Here is a 27,750-nt window from a genome sequence, read left to right on the forward strand (position 1 = left end):
TTTCCTCAAATCACCAATGATATACACACCAAGATATTTAACATACTCCGGGGACCATTTGCATTTCCATACCTTCAAAATATCTTTACTACACTCACCACCTGCTGCCTTCCTGCTTGCCGCTCTTTTCCCTACTTAAGGAGCCCTCCAGCCTCTTTTCCTTTGCAGCTGGGGAGCAGGTGTAAGTGGATCTAGGTCACCTGGCCTAAGCCCCGCCCAGCTGGTGCCTTCCTCTTCCTGGTTGCCTCTCCTTTTCACCACTTAGCAAGCCCCTCCCACCTGGTGCCTTCCTGCTTGCCGCTCTTTTCCCTACTTAAGGAGCCCTCCAGCCTCTTTTCCTTTGCAGCTGGGGAGCAGGTGTAAGTGGGTCTAGGTCACCTGGCATAAGCCCCGCCCACCTGGTGCCTTCCTGCTTGCCGCTCCTTTTCACCACTTAGCAAGCCCCGCCCACCTGGTGCCTTCCTGCTTGCCGCTCTTTTCTCTACTTAAGGAGCCCTCCAGCCTCTTTTCCTTTGCAGCTGGGGAGCAGGTGTAAGTGGATATAGGTCACCTGGTCTAAGCCCCGCCCACCTGGTACCTTCGTGCTTGCCACTCCTTTTCACCACTTAGCAACCCCGCCCACCTGGTGCCTTCCTGCTTGCAGCTCCTTTTCGCCACTTAGCAAGCCCCGCCCACCATGGTGCCTTCCTGCTTGTCACTCTTTTCCCTACTTAAGGAGCCCTCCAGCCTCTTTTCATTTGCAGCTGGGGAGCAGCTGTAAATGGATCTAGGTCACCTGGCCTAAGCCCCGACCACCTGGTGCCTTCCTGGTTGCTGCTCCTTTTCACCACTTAGCAAGCCCCGCCCACCTGCTGCCTTCCTGCTTGCCGCTCTTTTCCCTACTTAAAGAACCCTCCAGCCTCTTTTCCTTTGCAGCTGGGGAGCAGGTGTAAGTGGGTCTAGGTCACCTGGTGTAAGCCCCGCCCACCTGGTGCCTTCCTGGTTGCCGCTCCTTTTCACCACTTAGCAAGCCCCACCCACCTGGTGCCTTCCTGCTTGCTGCTCTTTTCCCTACTTAAGGAGCCCTCCAGACTCTTTTCCTTTGCAGCTGGGGAGCAGGTGTAAGTGGATCTAGGTCACCTGGCCTAAGCTCCGCCCACCTTCTTAGCACTGCCTCTTCCTTCCAGCTCTTAACTCTTAGATGAAGGGCGTCCCTCGCCCGGGCGTCCAAAGTGAAGGGCAGTCAAAGAAAAGGGCTATTGCTGTTTGGACCTGTTCGGACCAGGATCCAAGGTCCGACCCCCTGCTAAAACAGCAGGTAAGCATGCACCAACATGTGTTTACACCCTCTGTCCCAACAGGCCATCCCCACCCTCTCTGGTCCCCCCGTGTTGTTCCCTTGTGCACCCCCACCTTCCTGCACACAGGAGTCTGTCCTGATACATTCTGGTTTCACCATCACCGACTTGTGGCCAATGCTGGATTTTACTTTTACGGACTTCATTGATTCACGGTGCGTCCCCCTTTCTCAACTCTCATGCTGGACTTCCTTTGCATCTTGTACTCATGGTGGCCCTGAATCATGATGTTCCCTCTTCATCTTGTATACTGGCTTGCAACATTATGTGTTACTACTGACTTCTGCAATTTTATTCGCTCTCCTCTCTTGCTTCTCCACTCTTTTTGACTGCTTACTCTCTGTTCTCTCCTCCCCACCCCTCTCCCTTTTCCCATCTCCTCCCCTCTTCCCCTTACTTTCTTCTATGCACTTACTCTATCAGAATTGTCCCTGGACCTACTAAGATAGCAACCTCGCCTGTCGCTCCCCTATCCCCTTACTGTTGCCCCCCCTACCTCCAGCACTATCTGAAATGTCGTCAGGCCGAGTATGATAGTAAATTTCACATCCTTACTGTTCATGGCCTGTAAGAATGTCGTCGTATTTTCCCTTGTTCCCTTCCTTGCCTTGAAGTGCTTTGAAACACATTGTGTATAGGCGCTATATAAATAAACTATCATATACATCATATCATTAGACAACGGGAATATCTCAGTCTTATCCCAGTTTATTTTGTGGCCCGAAATCTCACCCACTTCTTCAAACATCCATTTCAGAACCAATCCACATTGTTCAGGATTAGACAACAGGACCAGCATATCATCTGCATAAGACAATACTTTAACTTCCACGCCTCCAACACACAAACCTTTAATTTCTCCACATTGCCTAACATAAGCTGCCAAAGGCTCAAGTGCTAAATCAAACAAAAAAGGCGATAATTGGCACCCTTGGATAAAGAGAAAGACTCCGATATTAAACCATTTATAGTCACCCTTGCTTTAACTTCATAATGAATACACTTAATCATTGTCATAAAGGTTGGTCCAAATCCCATTTTTAATAACGTGCATTCCAAAAACCTCCAATTAACTCGATCAAATGCTTTCTCCGCATCAAAAAACCCAATTATCCCTTTCGATTTTTTATTATGATGTATTCCAATGACATCTAAAACAGTCCTGATATTATCATATCCATATCTGCCTGGGATAAAACCCACTTGGGACTCATCCACTAGATTACCCATATTAACCATAAGCCTATTTGCCCACATTTTTGTAAATATCTTGAAATCCAAATTCAACAGCGAAATAGGTCTATAATTACTGCACTTCCTGTGATCTCGGTCAGGTTTAGGAATGACAGTAATCATCCCCTCTGTCATTGAATCACATACCCTTCCTGACTTTAAAAATTCATTAAAGAGGACACATAAAATAGGCGATATTTGCTCAACAAATTTTTTATCAAATTCCGAAATAATCCCATCCGGCCCTGGTCATTTTCCGTCTTTCAATTGCAATATTGCAGAAGTAACCTCAGCCACATTAAAAGGTAGCTTTATCAAAAAAAGACTGCAAGTCCATTTCAGAAGGATGTAATTGTTCCTTATACAACTCTTTATAAAACAATCTAAGCTCTTCACAAATATCTTCACTCCTATGAAATACCTCGCCTCTATCATTTGCAATAGATGGAATACACTTGTCCACCATCAGACCATTAAGTTTATTTGCCAGAAGTCTACCATTTTCATCCCCAAATTCCCAAAAGCGCTGCTTCATATAAAATATCCTCTTCCCTGCTTGTGAATGCAAAAGCATCTTTAACTCCTCTTCCAATTTATTCAATTTATGTTTCATGCAAACCTTCTCTACTTGTGCACAATTCCTTTGCAAACCCACAATCTCCTTCGCTAATTTTTCAATCCTTACTTTATTTTTCTTTTTAGCTTGGGAAGTTCTACAAATCAATTCACCCCGTAAAACCGCTTTAAAGCAATCCCACACAATCTGAATGTCAGCAGATCCATTATTTTCCTCAAAGTATTTTTGACTAAATTCATCCAATCCCCCATTAACTAGAGGGTCATTAAGTGAATTAGCTTGCATTCTTCATCTCATATTCTTTTTATGAAAACCATGTAAATGGATTTTCAGATCTATGAGTGCATGATCAGAAATACACCTCTCCCTACTCCTAGAATATTTAAAATCTCTACTTCTGCTTTCAAACATCTACACATTTATTAAAAGAGCTATGGACTGCAATCATCAGATAGATCCAGACTGTGCTGGTTGGTGCTGCACAAACAAGGTAATTTTCCAAAAATTGAAGGTTATGTGGGGTACTCAGGCATGCATGTTTGAGGTGCGGTGGTGCTTCCATCATGCTCTCAGGTATTAAAGACAACTTGTGCACGTGTGGGAGGTCTACAGCACCTCACCTACCCCGGTCACATTTCAGCAAGCAAAAGTGTGCATACTTGTGGCTTATGCGAGCACCTCATCTTATCTCAGCCACAATTTTGAGGACCATATTATCATGTCCCCATAGGAGTGGAACAGGACGAGGAAGCGGGTAGGGGGGTGTTTTGAAAGAGAAGCATTGGCAATGCCAACAATTTGGGCTTATGTGTAGGGATGCGAAACGCACTTGCGAGGGAGAGCCATAGTGGTATTAACTGGCCATTGATGGTAGCAGGTACAAAATGGTGCAAGTATCTGGGCATCTAATAGCAATGCCGGGAAAATGCCTAACAGGACTTCAGTGAAGGACACGCATAGTGCTTCTAATATTGAGTGGCTGAAGACAGACCTAGTTAAGACAGTAGTGTGTTTACAGCTCCAATTAAGTCATTAACAGAAAACTGCTTTGAAAAAATACTAGCAGGCACTTCGAGGGCAACATTTCATGGTAAAGCTTGATTAAAATGATCTTAAATGGGCAGTCAATTGATGGGCAAATAACCAGACACCTTCAAGCTTTGTATCCCTCCTCAAACACTATTTCTCCCCATCTGTACTCCAATGCAATAGTTTCGGTTTATAGGTAGTGCTGCCACCTAAGAACCCAAACTAATCAATGCGTTCATTCACAGAGGGTGTCTCCATGAGAGGACTCCTGCATAAACAGCAACATCTGGGTGGCCAAAGGACAGACAACACCCCATCTGGGTGGGCAGAATGGATAAATCAGAGCAGGCCAGAAGACGATTAGCTGGACCTGGGGGGCTGGAGCGGGACGATGGCACAGTACTCGTAGAAGAGGGAGGCATGAGTGGAAACTGCCTGTGAGTTCATGTCCTGTGGGAAGTTGTTTTGTGGAAGCATGACCATGATCCTGGACCTGATTAGGTACAGATATATACACACTACATACGGGCACAAATTCGGATCGCCTCCTCTCAGCCCGTGAGAGGTTAAATCCTTGGGCAGCGGGTTGATCATTGCTAAGGCGTTCTAACAGGAGCACAGAGGGAGCAGATGAACACCTACCAGTTACAGGCCCTAAAAGGAAGAAGCACGTCTATGAAGACCGAATAAAACAATAAGTGCACAAAATATTGAACAGGTCATCATAAGAGCAAGTCATATTTGCTTGTAGCAGGGTAGGAGATCTAAGGTGGATGATGACTCTGGTGGGATGTGGTGTATGGGAGTGGTGTACTATCGTGGAAGGATTTGCAGGACTAAGAACATGCAAATGTAGTGATTGCTTTTATTATTTTTTTTAGGGATAGAAAAATCTGAAGTTTTAACAAAACGTAGGACCGGAGGCCCTTGCAAAGAATGTGTTACAGTAATAATGAAACACCCTGCACTGTGCTACAGGTTAGTGGATAGTGGGCCCCGCAGAGGGAGCTAGAGGAACGGCCGGCATAGCTGCTGCCTTCTGGCCCCACTCTGGGGATCAATTGTCTCGCCTCTCCTGAGGGAGGCGTAAGGGACGCGCCCCCTGGGTGTTGTATTGTAAGTCTTGTCTTGTCACTGGCCTGGAGTGCTTGCTATCAGAATGTTGATGTATGAATGAGCAGCTCAGTAGAATGTTGTGTGGATCTGTGAGCGAATGTTCTAGAAGTGTCAGTTGGGGACTGAGCTGGGTATGGTTGGATGGCCGGTGGGTCTACTCCTCTGTATGTACTTTTATTACCCATCCATGTACCTGTCTTGTTCCATATGTGACTGTATATACCCAAGAGTAACTGGATTATGTACATGCTGTACATTCAGTATAATAAAGCTCTTCCTGGACCAATCCGAGACTCCAAAGCAGGTCTGTGTATGAGTGCTGAGCTGATTGACTACAGAGAGACTTCATAACCCTGGGCCAGCCAGAACCGGCTCGCGGCTCAGGGGAATGTTTAAAGGGCTGGAGGTGCAGAGACTCAGCTTCTTTGTAGCCCCCGACTAACACGAGCAGCAGCAGGACAGCAGTTGGAGTCATCAGTGGACTGACCGTTCTAGCCAGACATTTAATGACAGTGAAACTTTCGCAGGGCCGGTCGTTTCGGGTGTAGCTGGAATGCGAGATTGCCTGCAGCACTTAGTTTGGTAAGAGAAAGGGTGATGGGAGCTCTGGGCCCAAATGATGATGTGTTTCAAGAGCCCAGCAACGGGTAGTTGTTTGAATTTGGCTGGCAAACATTGTGTGATTATGAATTTGAATTTGGCTGGAATAATTGTGTGATTATGTGAACTCTGGACCCAAAGGACAATGTTGTTGAAGAGCCCAACGATGGGTAGTTTATTAAATTTGGTGGGCAAAACTGTTTAATCACGGAAGCCTAATGGCGGCATCCACTAGGACTGGCAGTTAGCTGTTTCGAGGGCTGTGTTCATCTATTTTATTAAGGGAGTGGGCAGGGCATCAGCACCTGATAATGGTCGGGCAAGCAAATTCAACCACACAGCACTGCAGTCCTACTATTTTTTTTTTTATTGTTGCATTGTTAGTTTACATGAAACCTTATACAACATTTTACACACGATAAAAATGTACAATTCATTTTTATAAGACAGCATATAAAATTCCTCAAAGTCAAAAACATCTTCATAAATATCTATCCCAGCCCTTAATTAATATTGTTATTATTTTTTCCACCATAAAAAACATTGCATATTAAATTCCTTTTTTCCAATTCCTCCATTATATTTTGAAGCAATAAATCCAATGCTAGAATTAAAGAAATATTTACGCCCCACATACAGCGGCTCCAAAACAAGGGGATAGATATTTCAAGATCCCTGTTAAATTTATCTTTAAGATAGTGTGCACGTTTAGACTCAAAATGGGTACACGTTAGTATAATGCGCTTAAGAGTTTCTAGCGTTCTGGTTTCTCCACAGAAACGACATGTGAAACCAATTTGTTCTTGATTAAGTACCTCTTCTTTATGTCCCCAGTGCCGTATCCTTTCTAGAGTCGGCATCTGATTGAGTCTAAAGCGCATAAATATTAATCTCGCCCTATGACAAGGGAATCTTTGCAAAATAAGGGGGAATGCATTCCCTTGCGTGTCCAAATTTTGAATACTCCTTATAAGAGGAGTAAGACTCCAGCCCATTTACTGTATCCACCCAATCTGCCTTGAATAAAAGTCTCTTGACTAGTCCAGGTCGTTGTACCAGGTCTTCTAGGCAAAGACCTAGAGTATCTAATAGAAAATTCATATTATCACTGAACCTTACTGACACGGATTTAACAACGTTATTTAACAATTTGTATACAGTGTTTACAGGTGGATCATTCATCTTTCTAAACAAGGATAATTGCCTCCACAAATATCTTGCTTTGAGTGAGATAAGACATAACTCATGGCGGATAATGGCGTTGGGGACTGCCATAGATAGGCCAAGTAGTTCTTTCCACATTTGCCCCTGAACCACATTCAGGCATGAGCTCATATCATGGGTACAAATGTCCAAACCATACAAAAGAACCGGCTCACATTTTGCAAGATAGAAACGCTTTATAGGTAAGAGCGAAAATGTACATACCTTAACCTTCAACAATTTCATTTGAACCTTTAATTTAGACGCTTTCTCTTCCAGGCTCAATTTCCACATCTTCAGGCTAGATCTGTTAGTAAAATTATAGCCTAGATATGTTATAGCCTGGACCTGTTCCACCTGATCCTCTCCCATCTTCCAACTGTAAGATTTGATGGTTCTTTTCTTAGTGACCACAATCGTTCGGGATTTGGAAGCATTGGGGCAGAGATTGTTCACCATCGCATACTGATAAAAAAATCCATCTTTCTACGGAGGCCACGTGGAGTGCTGTCAAAAAGAATAAAATCATCGGCAAAGGCCATCCACTCAATAGCCAAACTCCCCAACCTAACCGGCGTAATGGAAGAGCCCTGCCACTAGTCCTCCACATCGCTTACGTATAGGTTGAAGAGTGTGGGTGCGAGTGAACAGCCCTGCTTGACTCCAATCTTAGTGTCAATGGCCTCGGAGAAAGTACCTTCATGTGTCAAACGAACCCAGACCGAGGTATTCCTATGCAACAGAGCCAAGAGTTGGACAATCTTTCGAGGGAATTGGAAAGGTCTAAGGATGCCATATAAATTTCACCCATGTTGGATTGATGGACCGTATCTCTTAAATGGGCCAAAATATTCCCATTCAGGTCGGTTCCCAAACCCTCTCTAAAGCCAACCTGAAATTTGCTAAAGCACGCATTCCTCCAAATCACTTTATTAAGATCTCTTAAAAGTAGAATACTGAAGACCTTACTAGCTGCATCTAAAAGTGATATGGGTCTTTAGTTCTGGGTATTGAGGACATCACCTTTTTTAAATATGGGTACAATAATACTTTGAGCCCAAGATTTGGGGATGATATGATTTTTAAAGATATCAGCAAATATGGGTTTAAGCAACTCGCCCCATATTTCAGGTGCCGCCTTGATGACGAATGGAGGTATGCCGTCAGGGCCCGGCGCTCTAGATGGTTTGAGTTTATTAATGGCCCAGATGATATCCTCAAAATCCCACTGGAGGACCTAAATCCATGTCCTGTTTCCTAGAGAAGGCAAAAGGAAATTCAAACTTTTTCTTGTAGTAAGAGCACCCAGCCTCTGCTTGGATAGGGCAATCAAGTCTGTCTTTTACCAGAGTGAGCGTGTTATTGACAGTAGCCCAAAATTGAACATCTCTGCCCTTACAAAGGTTGTACATCATCTGTTGATGGACTGCAAGATATTGATCAATTTCAGAGACTTCATAAAATTTTTATGTTTCAGGATGATTTTTTTCTTCCTAAGCTGCAATTCATCGAAAGAGATGGGTAATTTCTTCAGAATAGATCCCTGCATTTAATACGCTTGGATCTTTGGATTCTGGAGTCCCCAACCCTCCCCCTAGGTTTCGCCACCTCCATATCACCTGTCCTACTACTTTTGTATGCACATGACAACATAACGTTATTGTAATGTGATCCCCCCTGTGAGAGATCCTCTTCCATACTAAGGTCAGGTTCTCCAAGACAAAGGTATTTAATTTCATAATCATTTTTTTGTTCCATACAATCCTTCTCCCGTTATTTACCACCTCTAAACCCATAAACTCAGGATGATGTGGATACCTGGACATGGAAGTGATAGAGAGAAGAGTAGAGGAATGTGATCGCCCAACTCTACCTCCATAAGTGTCAATTTTCCACACGCTTGTTTCCAACTATTGGATACATAGAAAAAATAAATTCTGGAACTATTACTTCCCCTTTTCCAGGTATATTTGGGTAAGTTCCAGTCCGAGGCATGGTCTAAGAGCCCCAAATCCCAATGCTCAAGGAACTTATCCCACCATATACCTCTCTTAAGATTAGGCTGGAGCAGTTTTGTGGTAACCCCTCTTTCATTCAGCATAGAACTCTCAGCACAGGAGGAGTTAAAATCTCCTCCCATGATTATTCTACTAATTGTGGTCTGCAATCAAAGGCAGCCAGGTCGGTCTAAGGGGGGTGCTGGCACTGAAATGAGGCTGCGTTTCGTGAGATTGTGGGTGGTAGAGATTGGCCTCTGGTCACGGTGCTCGCATGCGGAGGACTGACTTTTGGGATTCAGGTCAGAAATGGTGATGGCCACCGTTTTTGACTGATCGCATAGCTTCCTTTGCCTGACATGCAGGCGATTTGATTAATGGCGGGCCTGTCACCATGTATGGCCTACAGCTGGGGTGGTGTGTAGGGTCAGATGTTGCGTTTGCGGCGGCCTACATTGCAGTGTGTGTGGCGGCAGTACGGCTTTATCTGTGCTGTGTTTCACGCTGGCGGTGGTGGGTGGGAGAATTGACAAATTACCCATCTGTTTGTAGTGGGTTCCGCTTCGCGCTCCGACAGTGATGCCGACAGCGTCACGGACGCCTGCTGCTTCTTGTGTCATGGACGGGGAGTGTTTTGCCAGGAATTGGTTTAAATGGTGGCAACAGGGCACTGGAGCCTGGCACCTAGCACTCACTGTGCTAGGTGCCACACAGGGGGAGGTTCTGCTCACCGCCAGGAATTAGAAGCACGGCAGTGTTTTGAGCAGCGACAGGAATTGTTTTAATTGTGCAGCAGCAAGGTGTGTGCTGTGCCGGGGGCCACGTGGGGTGAAGTTCTACTCACTGACAGGCATTAAGAGTGCGGTGGGTTTATCTTGCATACAGCAAAGTTCACACAGGATACTCCACAAGCAGTTGCAAAAATAGAAAAATATAAACAAACTAATAACAATTTGGGCTCTTTGCCACACAACTAATAAAATGTGAAATGAATTCACATAAAAATGTGATCGGTTTGCTTTCAAAGGGCGTCTGTGGATTTCAAGTCTCAAGGGGGTTATTAATTAATTTGGACAATTTGGGGTTCTTTACCACGAAATAAATAAAATGTGAAAAGATTTAACATGCAGTCTGTGAGTCTGGATGGTGCTGGGTTGGCGAGTCCTAAAATTGGCAAAGAAAGACTCACATGGATCGCATACGCGGATGACATTGTCCTTCTGGATTATACTCCCATAGGACTTCAGCGGTTGCTGAAAGCACTGGGGGAGTATTCCAGTTCAAATGACTTACAGATCAATCCAAGTAAGTCAAATATTGTTAAATTCAAACGTCCTCAGAGGCATGTTCCACAATTCGTCTGGCAAATGGGGGGGGACAGATCATATCAGTGGCGAACGAGGCTACATACCTCGGTTTTCACCTATGGTGTCATCCGACAATAGGTTTGCTGATGCAAGATTTGGAGTGTAAAGTGAAACACACATGAAAACAATCATGCACACCTATTGTAAATTCTCTCTGTCCCTGTTGGTAACATTTTATATATGAAAGGTAGTTTATCTCTCATTTATGGTCTGGACACAAACCCAATGACAAGAGGCATCAATTGGGACAAAATAGAAGGCAGATTATGGAAATATGTTCTAAATTTACCACAGACTTTAATGATAATGTCATTGAGGTATGAGCTGGGATTAGAATCCTTAAGATCACAGACTAAATGGATGGTGCTTTCCTTATACCGAAAGATCATAGATCCATGCAAAAAGTCATTGTACGAAGACATAAAGGATATGTTACAGGGGTACGATAACCCCTATTTGGAAGGATTAAAAATACAGGTAAATGAAATCCTTCTAAAGTGTGAGAGGGGAGAAATAAATCTCTTACAGAATCCAATGAAAGTGAAAGAATCCTTGAAGAAGGCGGATTGGATTCACACAATCTCCATGATGCGGGGCTCACGATTATTCCATTCACTTTCATCATGTGATAAGCCTAGAGGATGGTGTCCCAGGTATCTTAGGTGTTTTCCAGACTCACGATGGAGGTCGGAATTCTTAAGATTCCGACCGAGTCTCTTGCCAACAAGGGAAATACTTCATATAAGATACAAGGAGACACATCCAGATAATATATGTGCGTTATGTCCTGAAAAACGTATGCAATCTTTAAGACATTTTATGATAGAGTGTGCGGGGACATTGAAATTTAGAGTAGAGAGATTGTCAAGATTGGTAGACAAAAACTGGTGGTTGGCTACATCATCCTTTTGGGAAAGATTAGTGTCGGGTAACGAATCGGGGCTGACAATAGAAATTCTGAAAATCCTTAAGGAGCTAAATTTGGTCTTTGTTGAGAAGTAAACCTGAGACGAGTTGAGCATACGAAAGTATTTTAACTGTAGTAATATCATTTTAAAATGTTTGTATAATTGATTTTGGATACATATATGAACCAATTTGAACTTAAATCACATTTGTGAAAAGCTGTTTTGCGGCTATAGCACATAAAGAAAAAAAAAAAACAAAGTAACATGCAGGGACGGGGAAAGAATATTGCTGTGTATATTTGATTATACAAGTGAGCCAAGGCTCGGGATGGCTTGCTTCAGATGCAGGCAATGCCCCTGATTAGCACTCGCGAAGAAGGGGGATTGACTGATACTTAGCGGATTTGGAGTGACATTTCTGCCCATGAATGCATGGATTATTAGGAGAAAAGGGCGGTGCACCTCATTGGTAGGGACAAGGTTACAATATTAGGAGGGGACGAGGTACCAGGTTCGGGTTTGATTATAGGACAGGTGCGATTAAACTATTGGACTGGCTCGCTGTTCTTGCTTTGCCATGGCTGTGTTTTTGTGCTGTCACAGGTGAAGAACTCTAGGGGCAAGGCGGAGAAGACTGTTTCAGGTTGATCTCGGTTGTGCATGACACAGCATCTCGGTTGTGCACGACACAGGATCACAACAGGAGTGTCTTGGTAAGTATACACTCCATCAAAAAAAGGAAGCCCCAGCATCTCTGTGAATTCAGGGGAAGTAAATGTCATAACTTCTTCTGTGAGGGAAGGAATGGGTTGTTATATTTGGGGTACCCATTAGCTGGGGCTTATGGTGGGGGTTGGACATTTTATTTTTGCAGGTTAAAGAACAGGCATTAATACTCGAGTTACTCAGCACATTTAGGTGAATTAAAGGCAGTTTCTGTATTGGGGTTATGCCTTGCAAAGAACTTGGCTGCATTTAGTGGATGAGAGAGCTAATTTTGCTTATGTCATCATAGGTCATCTTTGGTAGTTCGGGACCTGGATCACTGGACATGTTCGCCAGTGGCAAAGGAGGCTTCTGCAGCGGGAGCGGGTAGGATTTCGACGAGGAGGCTGGGCTCTGTGAACCTTTTCAGGCGAGGTTACCCAGCAAAGAAAAAAGTTGCACGAAAAAGGTTTTAGACGAGGAGCGTGAAGTCCCTGCCTGCGAGCAAGTTGTGCAGACACAGGTTTGCCCACCGGTCTTGATCGACACCCGGCCAGCTACGGGGGGATAGGTAAGAAGCCAAAAAAAGAGAAAGAGAGCCGTGCAGCAACCCAATGATAAGGCGGCCGCAGTGATGGGCCACCAACAGGTTGAGTTGCATGTAGTTGTTTGCTTCACTCAAAGTGGTCTTTAAGGCTAGTAGGGTGTGTTATCAGCAGGTAATGAATTGGGAAATGGTGCAATTACAACGGCCTAAGAGGAAATGTTGAAATTAATAAGAAGTGTTGCACAGTCACCAGGTAATGCGGGCAACAGTGAAAGTGCCCGGAGAGTATGGGAGGGCCCCCCAGCACCTGCCTCGATCGCTGAAGCCATGTGGGCATCACCCACCCTTGTTGCAGTGGGGCTGGCAGGATCCGCAGAGGGAACGGCAGCACTATTGCAGCAACAGGTTCTTGCCGGCATGGGGAATATGCTTGAGCAGGCACAAGGTGAAAAAGGGCATGGTCCCACAAGTATCCCCCTCCCCAGCATGTAGAGGGAATGGTGGGGGGTGGGGGAACGGGCCAGTAGTAAGTCCTGAGAAGGAGACAGGTGCCGCATGCCAGCTGAGTGGAGTTGTAGATAGCGGCACCCTTGTGACTATTACCGCCCTCCTGTCTCTCAGGTCCACTCTGGCGTGGCATATTCCCATGCAAGTTAACGAGCAAATTTGGGCGAGGGTGTACTTCGTTATATTTTCTTTGCTATCAGTGGAGACAGCTGAGCCAGATATAACGGTAAGCAAGGACGAGGACAGGAAAAGACAGAAGAGAACTAGGCCAGGAGAAACAATGAGTAACTGAAACAAGGGTTTCTCCTTACTGGCAGCAGTGATCTGCCTTATGGAAATATAGGGATACGATTGTCGATGAACACAGAAGGTATGGTTCAACAGGATGGTTGGATTATGACTGGGATTTCAGGTCCAAGATGGCACTGGTTCCCGATATGACGTGGGACCAGAAGGACATGAAAGGTTGGGTGTCCCACATGGGGGCGGGGGAGGGGGAGGACAAGGCCAGCCAAGCAAATGGCGAACTAGGAAAGGTTCCACATAGGTCATGGTATGAGGGATATGAGCACAGCCAGAGGGAGCTGCCGACCCTTTCGCCAAGGGACCCAGGTGCCAAGGGGAAGGGAACAGGTGCACAATAGTGACACCCATGGTCACAGGGGAAAAGCAACAGGCAGAGCTGGGGCTTCAGACAACTCTTGCAGGCTTGTCAATGGGGAGTTCTGCCACTGGGGCACAAGGTGCAGATTCACCCACAAATGTCCCAAGTGTTGTGGGTGTGGTACCCAGCTGTGAAATGTTACAGGGGTAGATGGCCTCATAAAGGTGCACGATAGGATGAAGTGGTAAAAAGGGCCCTGCCCTGTTAACAGACCAGTCCCGCAGGAATTTTGGAATGACTACACCCCCCCACCCCTGGGACAATGAGCGCAATTTATTGTACAACAGATTTAGGGACGGGTTCCGCATATTCTATGAGGGACTGCTGACGGTGAGGATTGCAAAGAACTTGCCACTGGCGGAAAAGCAGCCAGGAGTGGTGAAGGAAAAGATCAGAAAGGAGTTGGAATCGGGCAGGGGACCAGGCCCCTTTACACCCCTCCCCCCACATAATGTCATCATGTTCCCACTGGGCATTGTGCCCGAGAAGGAGAAAGGGAAGTTTCAGTTGGAGGGAATGTTGTACATGGACAAGTGCATGCCTATGGGCTGCTCAGTGTCCTGCACATTTCTTTAGGCTTTCCGCACATTTTTGGAGTTGGCAGCACACAGGGAGGAGCAGAGAGGGTGCATTGTGCACTACCTTGACGATTTTGTTTTCATGGGCAAAAGGGGCTCTAGTGATTGCGCACACACGCTTGTTTCCTTGGGTAGCATGGACATCCCAGTGGTGCCAGAGAAAACCCAGGACCCCAACAAGGTAATAACATTCCTGGGCATTGGAATAGACATTGGAAAGGGCACCTGCAGGTTGCCCACTGACAAGGTGAAGGGGCGGATCACTGAGATTGAGGACAACTTGTCTAAAATCTGGGCCACCTTGGAGAAGGTGCCGCAATTGCTGGGCAAATTAAACTTTGCCTCCATGGGCATCCCGGTAGGGAGGGTGTTTGCATGATGGTTGGTGTGGGCAACAGGGGTCACACTAAAGCACCACCACGTCCGGCTCAGTTCTGCCTTGAAGGAGTTATCTGCACATGTGGCAGGCATTCCTACTAGAATTTAATGGGGTACAGTTGTGAAGGAGCTCCTGGGTTGGAAGGTAAAATATAGACACTTACAGTGTACTAGTATGTTCATCTAGTTTAATTTCCTTTAAATGAGAGCCTTATTTAAGAAAATAATTTCCTTGTTTTTACAATTAGCACACTTCATTGTTTTTATAGGTTGCCTACCAATTGTGAAATCATACAACCATTTGGTTATAATTGAAAAGTGCATAACCTCTGTGGATATCCAGAAAGGAGATATATCATTGGACATCCAGGTGATTACTACAGAAACTGTGATTTAAGATAAACATGACAGATGCTAAATTAACCTTAAGAACAAGATTTGATTATTATATGATTATATATTGTAGGTGAATGAGAAAAAGGACTAAAAGAGGGTAAAAAACTCTTGAAGAAGGGGATAGAACAAACCCCGAAACACGTCGAGTAATGTACAATAACACTTTCCATAAACATAATTTGCCATTAGGCATCTCTTTACAAAAGTGAGGAAAGTGTGATTAGTGTATTGTTTACCCACAAGGATCATTGTACTGAATCTAAGTGCAACTCAACTTACGGAGAATGTGAAAATGTGTATACTGTATGAAGTTTGGAATACAGATGCTAAGAATCTGATACATTGAAATGCAAATGAACAGCATGTGATTCACAGCAAAATCTAATTAAATTGATTACTATCTTTCTTGATATAATTGGTTTCTAAAGTATTATTTTATATACTGTTTTCCAATAAGTTATTACTTAAGTTTATTGAGTTTTTATTGTATTTACAATAGAAAGGGTGTGCAGGGGACGGGAGAGTTCCACAAGAGTATGGACATCTGTTGGTTCTATAAAGGAACTCCTGGGTAACAAGTGGGAAGCACCAAAAATACTCTGATGCATTAGGAAAGGAAGGTCTCAGGCTTATCCTGGGCAGGAATGGGGTGTACAGAAGTGGCCTAAATAATGGCGCAAAAAAGGGAAGACCAGGATTATCATGGCTCTAGAATTGTTTTCGATTGTCATGGCCCTCATGTTATGTCCAAGTGAGTTGGGTAAATGGAGGGTGCGTTTTTTGGTCCGACAACAGGGCCATCATGGAGGCAATCAACTTGCAGTCAGTGTCTTGTCTATCTGAACTAGGCCTCGTGAGGAAGCCAGTAGAAATGGGCTTTTACCAGAATACTAAGTTCAGGGTGCGCCATGTGCAAGGTACTGTTAACATCGCAGCCATCACTATTTCTTGTTTTCAGTGGGACAAGTTCTGGAAGGGCCATCTCACGCCCCAGGCAGAGGGGGAGCAGTTCAAGAACAAGTGGTGGCAGCTGGTGTCAGGGAAAGGATGCTCTGGGACCTTGGGGAGCTATCGCTCACACCAGGAGTTAGGTCCAGGTACCAGCAGGGCTATGGTACATTTCTGAATGTGTCACGCATGCTGGTTTGCGCTAAAGGGAAACTGGAAGAACAGGTGCCAATATTTTTTGTCTGGGCACATGGGCACGGGAACAGTAGGTGCTGGGCGGCCGGTCAGCTTGCGACAATAGCATTTTACAGCAAACTGCTGGATAAGGGGGTCCCACCAAAAGCTTTGATGTGCGAGCTGCACTGAAAGGATGGGGCCAGATGGAAGGGCCCAGGGAGGATGCGCGCAGGCCAATTGATTTTGAGATCTTAAAGAAACTGCTTAAGGGCCTGCATGCTGTTTGTTCTAATACATATGGGCATTTTTTGGGGCTTTTCACCTCAGTGAACTGGTCAAGACCAGCAAGGACGAGCAGTCGGGGAGGGCACTGCTAGCAAAGGATGTGGTTTTTACAGAGGAAGGGGTAAACATCTGGTTGCAGAGATCAAAGACAAATCAAGAGGGCAAAGGAAATTGGGTCACCTTGTTCGGCTCCCCAAACAAGGACAGCTGCGCTGCCCGGTTGCTTACGCAGTATTTGGCCAGCAGACCGCCAGGGGGGACTTACCTATTAGGGCACGACAGTGGATACCCCCTGACTATTTTTCAATTTTGCATGGTTTATCTGCCACAATAGGGGAGGTTGGCTTCCATAGGAAGCAGTGGTCTTCACACAGCTTCAGGATAGGGGCTGCTACAACAGAGTTCCAACAAGGTATGCCAGGTCAAGCAATAAAGGGAGATGGGATTCTGATCGTTATCAGTTGTATGTGAGGCCAGGTGTGGCCCCCCACATGACCCATGAAGAGGGCCTGACAGAGGGACCAACAGGAACGGGTAGCAGGGTTTTTAGGGTACAATGATGACCTGCTCTTTATCTCAGGAGGAGTTTAGGGTGTTGCTCTTGTTCTTTTGTTTTGATACATTTCATTGTACCGGCAAGTGCCGCCGGGTGGCTTATGGGACATTCATTTGTGTATTGCGCGGAGATGAGAGCGCAGTGCAAAAGGGGACCCTCTGCAACCCCACCTTTGACATCTGTGGACTCAGGCACTGGAGACAGGTCAAAGACAGAGGACGGAAACAGACGCCCGGATGCAGTTGCAATGTCATCTTTAATACGTCTTTAAGACCGAGCCGGACCTCATTAAAAATCCTTTATCGCCTGCCAAGAAGCAGCCCTTATCTGATCCTCGAGACCTGCCAACTTCACTTGGCAGGCTATACTGTGGGAAACGTCATGAGTTCAGCTTTATTTGTTGCCAAGTAAGCAGCTGTTCTGTCTAATTGGTAGATTTCCCAGACCTTTAACTGATGCACAATCAATCATTGTGTGTTTTGTCTGACAAGAAATTCTAAATAACCAGACATGCTTGTCTACAGTGAACTGCTGCCAAAGAATATTCCATCGTCTGCATGACTAAGGGCTTTTGACACCTGCTCCCAAAGCCATTTTGTTTTTTGGCATCCATCTTAGAATCTATCTGAGCCTGTTCAGCCTGAATGTCTGTTCAGCTACCAAACGGCAAACCAATCTACTTTTATACATAACTCATTTTCTGTCCAGTTTTCAGGCTACATTTTTACATATTCATGATTGTGTGTGTATTACCTGAGACACCCTTTACTTCCTGGGTCATTCTGACCCTAAAAAATATGTCGGCCTATATGTATTTTTTGTCTTAAAAAAGCCCTATAATTCTGATATTTGCCATACCGGAACCATTGATCAGCCTGGCATGTTACCTGTATTCAGTTTGAGGAGGGAGGGGTCCAGGACCTGCTCTACAGCAGCAGTGGAGGTGAGGTGGCAGCCTGTTCTTTCGGAGCACAGTAGTGGTCTGGCTGGGCATAGTGGGCATGAGATGCCATTTATTGCTGCCTGCAGTGCAGAGGCTGTGGGGGAGGATGCCAGCGCCTCATATTTTGGTTAGGCACTTGGTGGGGGGAATGGCCTCAGCATTCTAGGAGGGGGATGCCTACAATCGCAGATGCAGGTGGTACTAAGGATTTTGGGTCAACAACTGCCGGGCACAGAAATGTTTTGATCTGAATTTGTGCGGTAGTGGCAGGGTGCTCTTTCCAATGCTGCAATGGAAAGATCAAGGAAAAGGGTAATTAGAAACAGGGACAAATTTCCGAAAGCAGAGGGCATGAGATTTGTCAGGCACAGGATGCTTGGCTAGGGGTACCACGAACATTTTGCAAAGGATAGGGATCACCTGACAGATGAAGAGCATGACGTTTTTCTCATGCACATATTTGGTGCATTGAGGACGGTTGGCTGCAAATAAGGTTCCATGGTGAGTATTTAGGTCTTGGGTTGGGGGCATTTCGGGCAGTGGGGGGGCCACCCCCAAAGCGTGGTAGAGTTACTGGGCGGTCCTAGCCAGGGAGGAGTTTTGCTGCCGTTCCTGCCATGAGTTTTACCCAATGGCCGCACAAGCCAGGTTCAGGGTTAGACGGGCACTGACACCTTTAAGGACAGTTGAGACTCCTCGATAACTGAATGCAGTGGACCTGGGGTTATTCGCTCCATACAGGGGCATAGGAGTTACTGCCTGGATGTTGGTAACCAGAGGTGGTCATCCGCTATGTAATAACCAGAAGTGGCAAGGGTCCCCCTAGGAATATAAGTACTAATAGTACTCTCGACAGCCCGGGAATTGGAAAAAGCCACCCAAAAGGTATTGAAGGCCATTACTCTGAAGGAGGCTGGGACCAACCATTTTGCTGGGATATTGTTTACCAGGGAAGTGTCTTCAGAGGTGATATTGGTTCTTTCTGTATGTTACTGATCGTGAAGTTGTTAATTACGATGTGCTCACACATTTTAGGTTTCCTGGGTGATGTTGTTTTGTTGCTAATTTTCTTTTTCTGTCACAGGCGGAGTTACTAGGTGGCCCTAGACGGGGAGGTGTTTCGCTGCGGATCCTGGCGCTGTGGTACTCTACTGGTCGCAAGAGTCAGGTTCGGGGTAAGACAGGCACTCACACACTTAAAGACAGTTGCGATTCCTCCACAACTGAATCCAGTGGACCCGGGGTTAGTCGCTCCATGCAAGGGCGTGGGAGTTACGGCCTGGCAATTAGTAACCAGATGCGGTTGTCCGCTCTGTAATAACTGGATGTGACAAGAGTCACCCGAGGAAAATAAGGACTAAAAGTACTGGTGAAAGCCGGGGAATTGGAAAAGGGCACCTAAAAGGGTGTTGTAGGCCATTACTCTGAAGGAAGCTGGGACCGCCCATTTTGCTGACTCTAATAAAATGTGATCTGTTTGTTCCACAAAATATTACTGTCTCTGTGGTCTATTTTTGTAAGTGCATATTGTCTGTGGTTCTGGGTATGGTGGCAAAGTAGGGGATGGCCTCGCTATGCTTTTTCATAGCTCAGAAAGAATATGGTATCCCTGCTGTCCAACTTAGTGGCACGCGTTTAGGAGACGATTTGTGAATTGATATTTTACCATTTGTGATACTGAAATTGCACTTCATTCTCAAAATAAATTCTGGTCTTTTGTTTCAAGCCTCTCTTTCAACATACCTACACAAAACACCATTCATTTATTATTTGACTTTTCCTAAGAAAGAGAAGCAAACTCTCGAGTCACATTAGTGCCCCAGAGTTCAGTCACACAGACTTACCAAGCTTAATCACCACCAGGTTGCAATGTTTTGCTGCTAACTCGTTTAGTGTCTGAAAAACAAAAGTGAATGAGTCAGGAAGCAAGGCCATGCACTGTGCTGGGATTCAAATATCGCAAACCTTGTGATGCAAGGAGCACTGCACAAGGAGCATCGTTTAATAAGAGCACAATTGGATGGAAGGGCAATAAAGGGTACACTTGGAAGCCCTGATTACAGGGGATACAGAGGATAGAGGTTATGTAGGCAAAACCAGTCCCAATCTTGATTAAGTTGTAGGCAGATCACCTGATGTGGTCGCCATATGACAGTGCATTCCTGCAGGTTTCACACGAGTTGAACTTGCTTGCTAACTGCTCCCGTGGCTAGGTACAGGCTTGGGAGGGCAAAGTGAGACATTTGAAGGCAGAAGAAAGTACTCTGTTGTGACTCCCAGACTGGGGCGCTGTTGGGAAAGGTGTGCTACAGCAAGAGCCTGTCAAATGTATTACCTTTGAGAGAAGAGTATTTATGTTCAAACACTTATTAAAAAGACAGCAGCAAAACGTGCAGAGGCCTGCCCTACCCAAATCGATAACCCTTTCCCCATCCCTCCATGATGCAGCCAATGGCATAAGCACTCTATGCTCAGTTTTAAAATGGCTGCTGTCGCTCGATGATCAGAATCTCTGTGACACTAAATAGCCTCTCAACTAGAATGAAGATTGTTCTAATTGGCCAAAATAAGCCATAATACACAATCAGCCTCCTGGTCACTGACGGGGTAGAGGGTCCACAGTGCAATGAGTTAATGCACCTACTGTAACTATCTGTGTAACATGCAGGATCCAAATCCTGGTGGGGCACAGATACAGGTTTGATTACTATGCTGGGGCCTGTGGTCCCTCCCACCTCATCACCTTGATAAGATGCACTGCTTGATTTCAATCAAAAGTAACTCATCAACCACAGCTCCCCAACCTTCACTTTTTTCCCCCTCAATTTTTCCTGGACAGTTGGGAGTATAGAGACACCTTATGTATGAGTGTTAGTGAGGTCAGCATAGACTGATCGTAGGCATGCAGGTACTTCAAGGGGCACTGGGTGATCAGCCATGGACACATTCACAACCTGCTTTTTAACAAACTGTCCTCCAGCCCCTAACCCCAACATTTCGAGACTGACTCCACGCCCTTACGGTGCCCTCCCCCCTGCCCTCTTCTGCTACCATGCAAGAACCGCAGGATGGGAAAGTGGAAATCCCCATATCACTCCCACATGGGCGAGAGGGGTGCTGCAAACATGGGACTATCACGCATACTGTATAATGCACACACTTATGGCTGTGGCTTTGAACAGCCCTCTGTGGGTCGATCTACTGAGATGGTGCAGGTGCTGTTACAAATAACATTACGGCACTGTTGTAGGAGTTGTACGTATAGATTTCAGTGTAACTGAGATGTCACGAGCTGCCAAACCTGCGATGCTGTGATTGCATGATATATACAAATATAAATGTAATGAATTGCTGGCGTACAATTATTAAGAGTATGAAAATAAAACGATTGCTACAGATCATTGTGGTGGCAGATGAAATGTATGGATTGGCAATCACTGAATGAGTGTTCAGTGTACATTACTTCCTCGTCCAATCCTCCTCAACCTGCTGCCAACAATGTAAGGTAACAGCCTTCCCCGATAGACATCACCTGGATCTCCTTCTCTGATGGAATACCAAGGCAGGTCCCGCCCCACCTCCTCCTGGTCTTAACTAGTCCCAATCACGATCTTTGCAGTTTGGTATGGCCTACATTGCCCTAGGGGTGCCTGGAAAAGAACAAGTTACTTACCCCTGGTAACGTTCTTTCGACTGGATGTTCCTCCCACATATTCCTCGTCTTTTTTTTATCCAGTGGGCGCTGTGCATCGATGGCGTTGACTCGATGTCCCTCGAAGGCCCCCGTCTCGAGGATGATGTCAACAAAGGCATTTATAGCATGTGAACTGCCCGTTGACTTCAGTTCTGTTTTTTTCCTTAGAGTAGAAATACGGCATAACCACGGGAAAGACCATACTCAGCCTTGAAGGAAAGAAAGCTGTAATAGCATGGGAAATTCTACTGAGGGGTAGGATGGGAAGGCGATGAGGAATACGTGGGAGCAACATCCAGTCGAAAGAACATTTCCAGGTGTAAGTAACTTGTTCTTAGAATGGATTGTGTCTTCCCACGTATTCCTCATCTTTGATAGACTTCCAAAGCAGTATTTGATCTGGTGGAGGGAGTAGAATTTAGATTTTAATTGTTTTCATGAACCGAGTGCAGGACTGCTTTTCCAAAGCTACCAATCTGACTGGGGGAAGATTGTGAACATGTGGATAGTAGACCTCGTTGCTGCTTCACAAATACTTTTTATCAGTACACCCCTTTGCAGTTCTGTAGTGGTAGCCATGCCCCTGGTGGAATGGGCCCTTAATCCTTACAGAGGATCCTTCCCTGCCAGCCTGTACCTTCTGAAATGGCCATAATCATCCATCTGGATACGGTCTGTTTGGTAACAGCCTGACCCAGTCTGTGACCCGTATAGCCAATGAAAAGTTGATCATCAATACAGAGTTTTTGCAGTCTAGATATATAAAAGCCTAAAGCTCTATGAGGGTCCAATCTATGTAACCTCTACTCCTCCTTGCTAGGATGAGGGTTGGATAAAAAGAAGGCAAAACAATATTTTGTCCTACGTGGAAATCAGAAATGATTTGGGGTAAAAATGAAGGTTTAACCCTTTGAACAACCCTATCCTTGTGGAAGATAGAAGAGGGTGGCTTAGACGAAAGTGCCTGCAACTTGCTCATTCTAGGGGCTGATATTAGAGCTACCAATAGTGTAAGGGTTCAAAAGGTGCACACATTAGACATTTTAGAACCAAATTAAGATACCAAACCGGAACCTGGAACTAAGATGGGGGGAACACATTGGTGAGCCTCTTTATAAATTGTCACCAGTGGAATTTTTAAGTATGAACATTTCTCTGACAAACACTTAAATATGGACAGCGCCGCCAACTATCCTTTAATAGTACCAATCTGGAGCCGCAGATTAGCTAAAGATAGTAGAAAGGATAAAACATTTAGTGTTTTACACAGAAAAGGATCTACATTCTTGTCCTGGCACCAGTTGCAGAATGTTTTCCAATGGCAACGGTACAAAGACTTTGTTGCTGGCCTTCATGCCAAAAGCAAAATCTCCATTACGTTACCCAGGAGGTCCCAATCCTTGTATCTCAGCCTTTCAGAAACCAAGCGTGAAGGTTGAGCGTTTTGACCTGGATGGAGAACCCAACCCTCCTCTCGCGAGAAAGGGTCCTCTCTTTGTGGAAGACGTATTGGAGGACAGATGAATATGTCCAGAATGTCCGGGTACCACGTCCTCCTGGCACAATCTGGGGCAATTAGGATCATGTGTTTCCCGAACTTTCTCAAACTCCTGATCATGTGAAGAATGACAGGGACTGGAGGAAACGCATACAGGAGTGGAAATTCCCAGTCTACCAAGAATGCATCTACTAGAGCTCCTCTCAGGGAGGGAGGAGGGAAATTCCCAGGAGCTATACAGTTCACCCTTCCAGTTGAAACTGTTCGCAAACAGATCCACTTGAGGGGTTGCCCCTAGGGTTGAAGATCTCTTGGAAGACTTCCAGAGCTAGTTCCCACTCGTGGGAGACTGTGTGTTAGGCAACGTTTGCATGCAGTACTCTCTGAGACCACGACACACAACTATGACTACAGGTGTAAGCAAAACCAACCTTTGGTATAAGTCTGTACCACACAGTTTTTGGTAGCGAGCTGAGCAGCCAGGCTTATCTCAAGAGGGAATGTGAGCTTGTAATGAGGTTACACAGAGGTCTACAATTACAAGTATTCAAACAGACACTTATACTCAAGGTTTCTTGGTAAAACACTCATTAATTTATTACACAGTCAGTTAGAAAACATTCACTAAAAGGAGGAAATCAATATCACACTAAAATATACTACAATACTTCACACTAACCGGTTCGGAAACATTTACACTACTATGAAGGCAGAGCAAAATGGCATTCAGAGCAATTGAAGTAGGAGCAAAAAGGGATAAGTTAATAAAACGAATGGTAGAGGTCCTTTTAAACAGTGGAAATAGTTTGAGTTCATCAGAGAAGTTGGTCCAATGCAATAGGTAGGCCAAAGTCAATGGGCTAGTGTCTTGTATAGGTAAAAACGGTTCTGGTCGATAAACGGAAAAGTCTTTGCCAAGGTTCTCGGAAGTAGTTCTCAGAAGAAAGACTTATATGTCGGGTCACAAGCTGACTGGGCCTGCAAGTTGCCAAAGTTTCACATGCTTTTGCAGTGAGAGGTAAGTTCTCTCTGTCTGGTTTTCACAGTACCTTATTGAAGAAAAAATGCAGCTGAAGACTTCTGTTCCTAGCAGTTCCTGCAGATCTCGCTGTTCCTGAGCCCCAGTCGTGGGGACAAGAGGGAGGATGTCGGGGGACTCCGGCACTGCACGGGGGCTGGTCACAAAGCTGGCAAACTGGCAAATCTTCGATTCCGGTAGCTGTCTTCAAGCACACAACTGGTGTCCTTATCCCTGGCTATTCGGTTTCCTGCAGAACTCTGAGGAAAATACAACCAGCTCCGAGAATGGTATCCAGGTAGCTTACGAGTTGATTGGTCCCACCAACTCAAAGGAAGAAGTCGTCCTTGAAGGGCTTCTCTGTCGAGATGAACTTGGCGATTCGGACCTGCAGCAGGGCTTCACCGGGCAAACCAACGGTCCAGGAATTGCAGCAGGCGTCCTCTTCCAGCTTGTCTTTGGTTCTTTCATTCCAGTGGTCGACTTTGCCTTCCAAGCCAAGAGACTCGCCTCTTAAACAGTTTTCTCCCATTCATTCCATCATAGCTGCCACTCACCCAGCAGGGTGGCTGTGCTTGCCGGACAGTCAGCCAGCCAATTACGCCAGAGTGCATTTGAGTCTCCTAGGAGACAAAGCACAGGGGGTTTCGGGCACCTCCCTCACTTCCTGCCCACCCCAGACACTCAGGCGCCAGAGGCGGACTTCAGTCCTGAAGCCCACCAAAGGCATAGGAACAAAGGGACCAAACCTAGTTTGGCGCGCAGAGACAAACTCTAGAAGGACCTTTCCAAAAAGAAATGGCAAAAAAAGAAGACCGGGACCCGTTTTAAACAAAGGAGGCTCAGACGCCATCTTGAAAAACATGGCTCCCGCGATTTAAGGCTACCGGTGTTCGCGGTCGGGAAAAATCATGGTAGTCCGTTGTAAAACCACTGCCACCAGCCATTTGGACAGGAAAGGGTAGCATTTGACTGCTACATGAGTTTCTAGACACAGGGTATACTAGGTAACCCCTCCAGCACTCTATTGTAAGATAGTGTGTGCTGGGTCTAGGAATTTAAAAAGACTAGTAAAGTCAATTTAACTTTATGTTCTCTGGGAAACTGTAGTTTATCCGAGAGAAGGTATTTAAACCTTGGGACCGCCTGAAAAGGCTTCCCTGTGTCACTGCACTGAGGGTCTGTGTAACACACTTGAAAGGATGATGCCTATGGAGTTGTCTAAAACCCTATAATCAAAGAAACAAACACAGAAAACAAACAGAATTAAAAGTACAAAGTCCCAAAGGTCAGCAAAATAGCTGGGGGTCTCTAAGGTAGAGAGGAATTAGCACATTTATGAGAATTCTCCCTAACACTGTGCTATGCCTTCTCAGAGCATCCGCCGCTGTGTTCTCCTCTCCGGCTAGGTGAACTGCCGATAGGGAGCCTCTTGATCGGTGGTTCATTCTCCTCATGTATGGAAGTAAGAGAGTTGAAATAGTATTTTCTTGGTAGGGCTACATAGCTCTTCTCGTGTATGAGAGGTTTTGTAAATAATGGATTTGACGATGGGGCAGCCGTCAAAACTTTCTTTATTGGTGCCATAGGCTTTAATGGGGCGCTCAGCATTGATGGCGTAGCCGGCAATGATGGCGCAGCTGGCGTTGATGCCTTCGGCGTCGATGTCGAGGGTTTGCCTGCCGTCGAAGGCGCCGCCAAAGGTGCTGATGGCATTGGTGTATATAGTCCACTATAGAACTTACTAAAGGTGTAATTTATTGCCGCTTCGGACCACCAAGGGGCACCACATTCATCGTGGATTAGTGTGATTGCCCACTGGTGATGCTCCGCCCTGCACAGCCATGACAGCAGCCTTCCAGATTTGTCTACCTCACTGTGCATGCGTGCCGTATGTACTGAATAATGAAATCTGTTCAGTCTTTTCCATGCCTCTACACACTAGGCCCGCAATAGGAGAGGTTCGGGCTCAGCAGAGGGGTCTGTGAGTTCATTCGATTCTATAATTTGAATCTGATCTTCTAAAGGCCCCAAATCTTCTGACATCAATTTCCTAACCTCTCCTGCTCCAGCAATACCCTCCCGCTGGCCACCACTTTCAGAGTCTCCCATACTGTTCCCCAACTGTCCACACTGCCCACATTAGTCATTAGAAAGGCTGTAAGAAAATCTTCCAACTAGCCCTGAAAGACGTCATCCCACAGCAGGTCTGCCGACATGCGCCACGTCGGGACTGGGGCTCTAAGTCCGACTTTCAATGACTACAATGCACGATTGACAGACCTTTGAGATCAGGATTTGCTGCAAGGCAGAAAGGCTGTTGGTAAAATTGGTAAACGATGTTTTTTCTGTAAGAGAGCAGAGACACCGTACACTTGCAATGTGAGTACATGTGTTTAGTAAGGTGAACAAATGAACGTTCTGGAAATGTTCAGTTACAGGTAAACTCAGGTATGGCTTCAGGGCCTTTCGATCTTTTCAGTTGAAATGGGTCAGGGGCTCTGGAGGTGCCCGAACAGTTTCTCCAAGTTGCCAGTCTTATGACACAGAACCATAATTCTTTAATTTTGGACCTCGCTGCAGGTTGCCTTTTGCAGGCGTCTTCACCTACCTCTTATCCATCCATCTATCTATTTGTTGGTATTTGTAAAACGCCAAAGAAGGCTTCTAAGCATTAATGCTAGGAAGCAAAAGTCCAAAAGTGGGAACTTTATTCGAACAGATGAATTTTACATTTGGCACCTCTTTTTGCTCTGGTTTCCCTGATATCAGCACCCAGATGCCAAAGAGCGATTAATAGCTTTCCATCAGATATTTGTGTTTTTATGCCCCTCAGGCTGGGATGGATTTTGATTTGCGTATAATGTAAGCATCCCACAGGTGTCTCTGGCTGTTTTTACCAGTTGTAAGAGATGGGCCTCCCAAGACTCTGTTGAAATGGGCCCCATGAACCCTGACACATCCTCAGCTGGACCTGGATAACTTTTAAACATTTTTGCAAAAACCTTTGGAATACCGGTTTCAGCAAGACTCCCTGGATACATGTGTACTTACCTGTAGAAAGTTTGAGAAGTTCTGCGGTGCGTGCGACATAGACCGCACCACGTCATGCAGTTGACTATTTTGTGGTGGTGCACTGCCAGGTGACCTAGCCGAGTTGAGCAAGAGCAAAGATGGAGCTCAAAACCAACAAAACTACTGTGGAATGGGGCTCATCTATTGGACACGTGTGGTCTATTGTCCAGACTAATGCACAGGGTGAGGGTCCGAGTCACTTTTTCTACTCAACACACCTCCTTGTACTCGGAGCATGGCCTGCCATCCTATGCATTGTATTTCCCATGCAGGACTTAAATACTCGATTTGACGCCGCAGAGACAGGCAGAACGTCAGCCTATTGACACACGCTGATGGTCAACTGGGAAGGAATGGACCTGGTTGGGTTGGAGATGTAAGACAGATTAACTCTGGGACTCGAGGGCCGGGGTC

At 45.6% G+C, this 27,750-nt stretch overlaps 1 protein-coding gene across 2 annotated transcripts in view; it reads right to left on the reverse strand.

Annotated features, from left to right (window-relative positions):
• LOC138447940 (C-signal-like) overlaps positions 1-27,750 on the reverse strand; it is a 150,766-nt gene that overhangs the window by 41,797 nt on the left and 81,219 nt on the right. For both annotated transcript variants that reach the window (XM_069604466.1, XM_069604467.1), the window contains exon 2: positions 19,896-19,947. In XM_069604466.1, coding sequence (XP_069460567.1) covers positions 19,896-19,947 — 52 coding nt within the window. The remainder of the gene's footprint in view (positions 1-19,895; positions 19,948-27,750) is intronic.

This window comes from Ambystoma mexicanum, chromosome 1p, assembly GCF_040938575.1.
Source record: "Ambystoma mexicanum isolate Mex_15411 chromosome 1p, UKY_AmexF1_1, whole genome shotgun sequence".
NCBI classification, from domain to species: Eukaryota; Metazoa; Chordata; class Amphibia; order Caudata; family Ambystomatidae; genus Ambystoma; species Ambystoma mexicanum.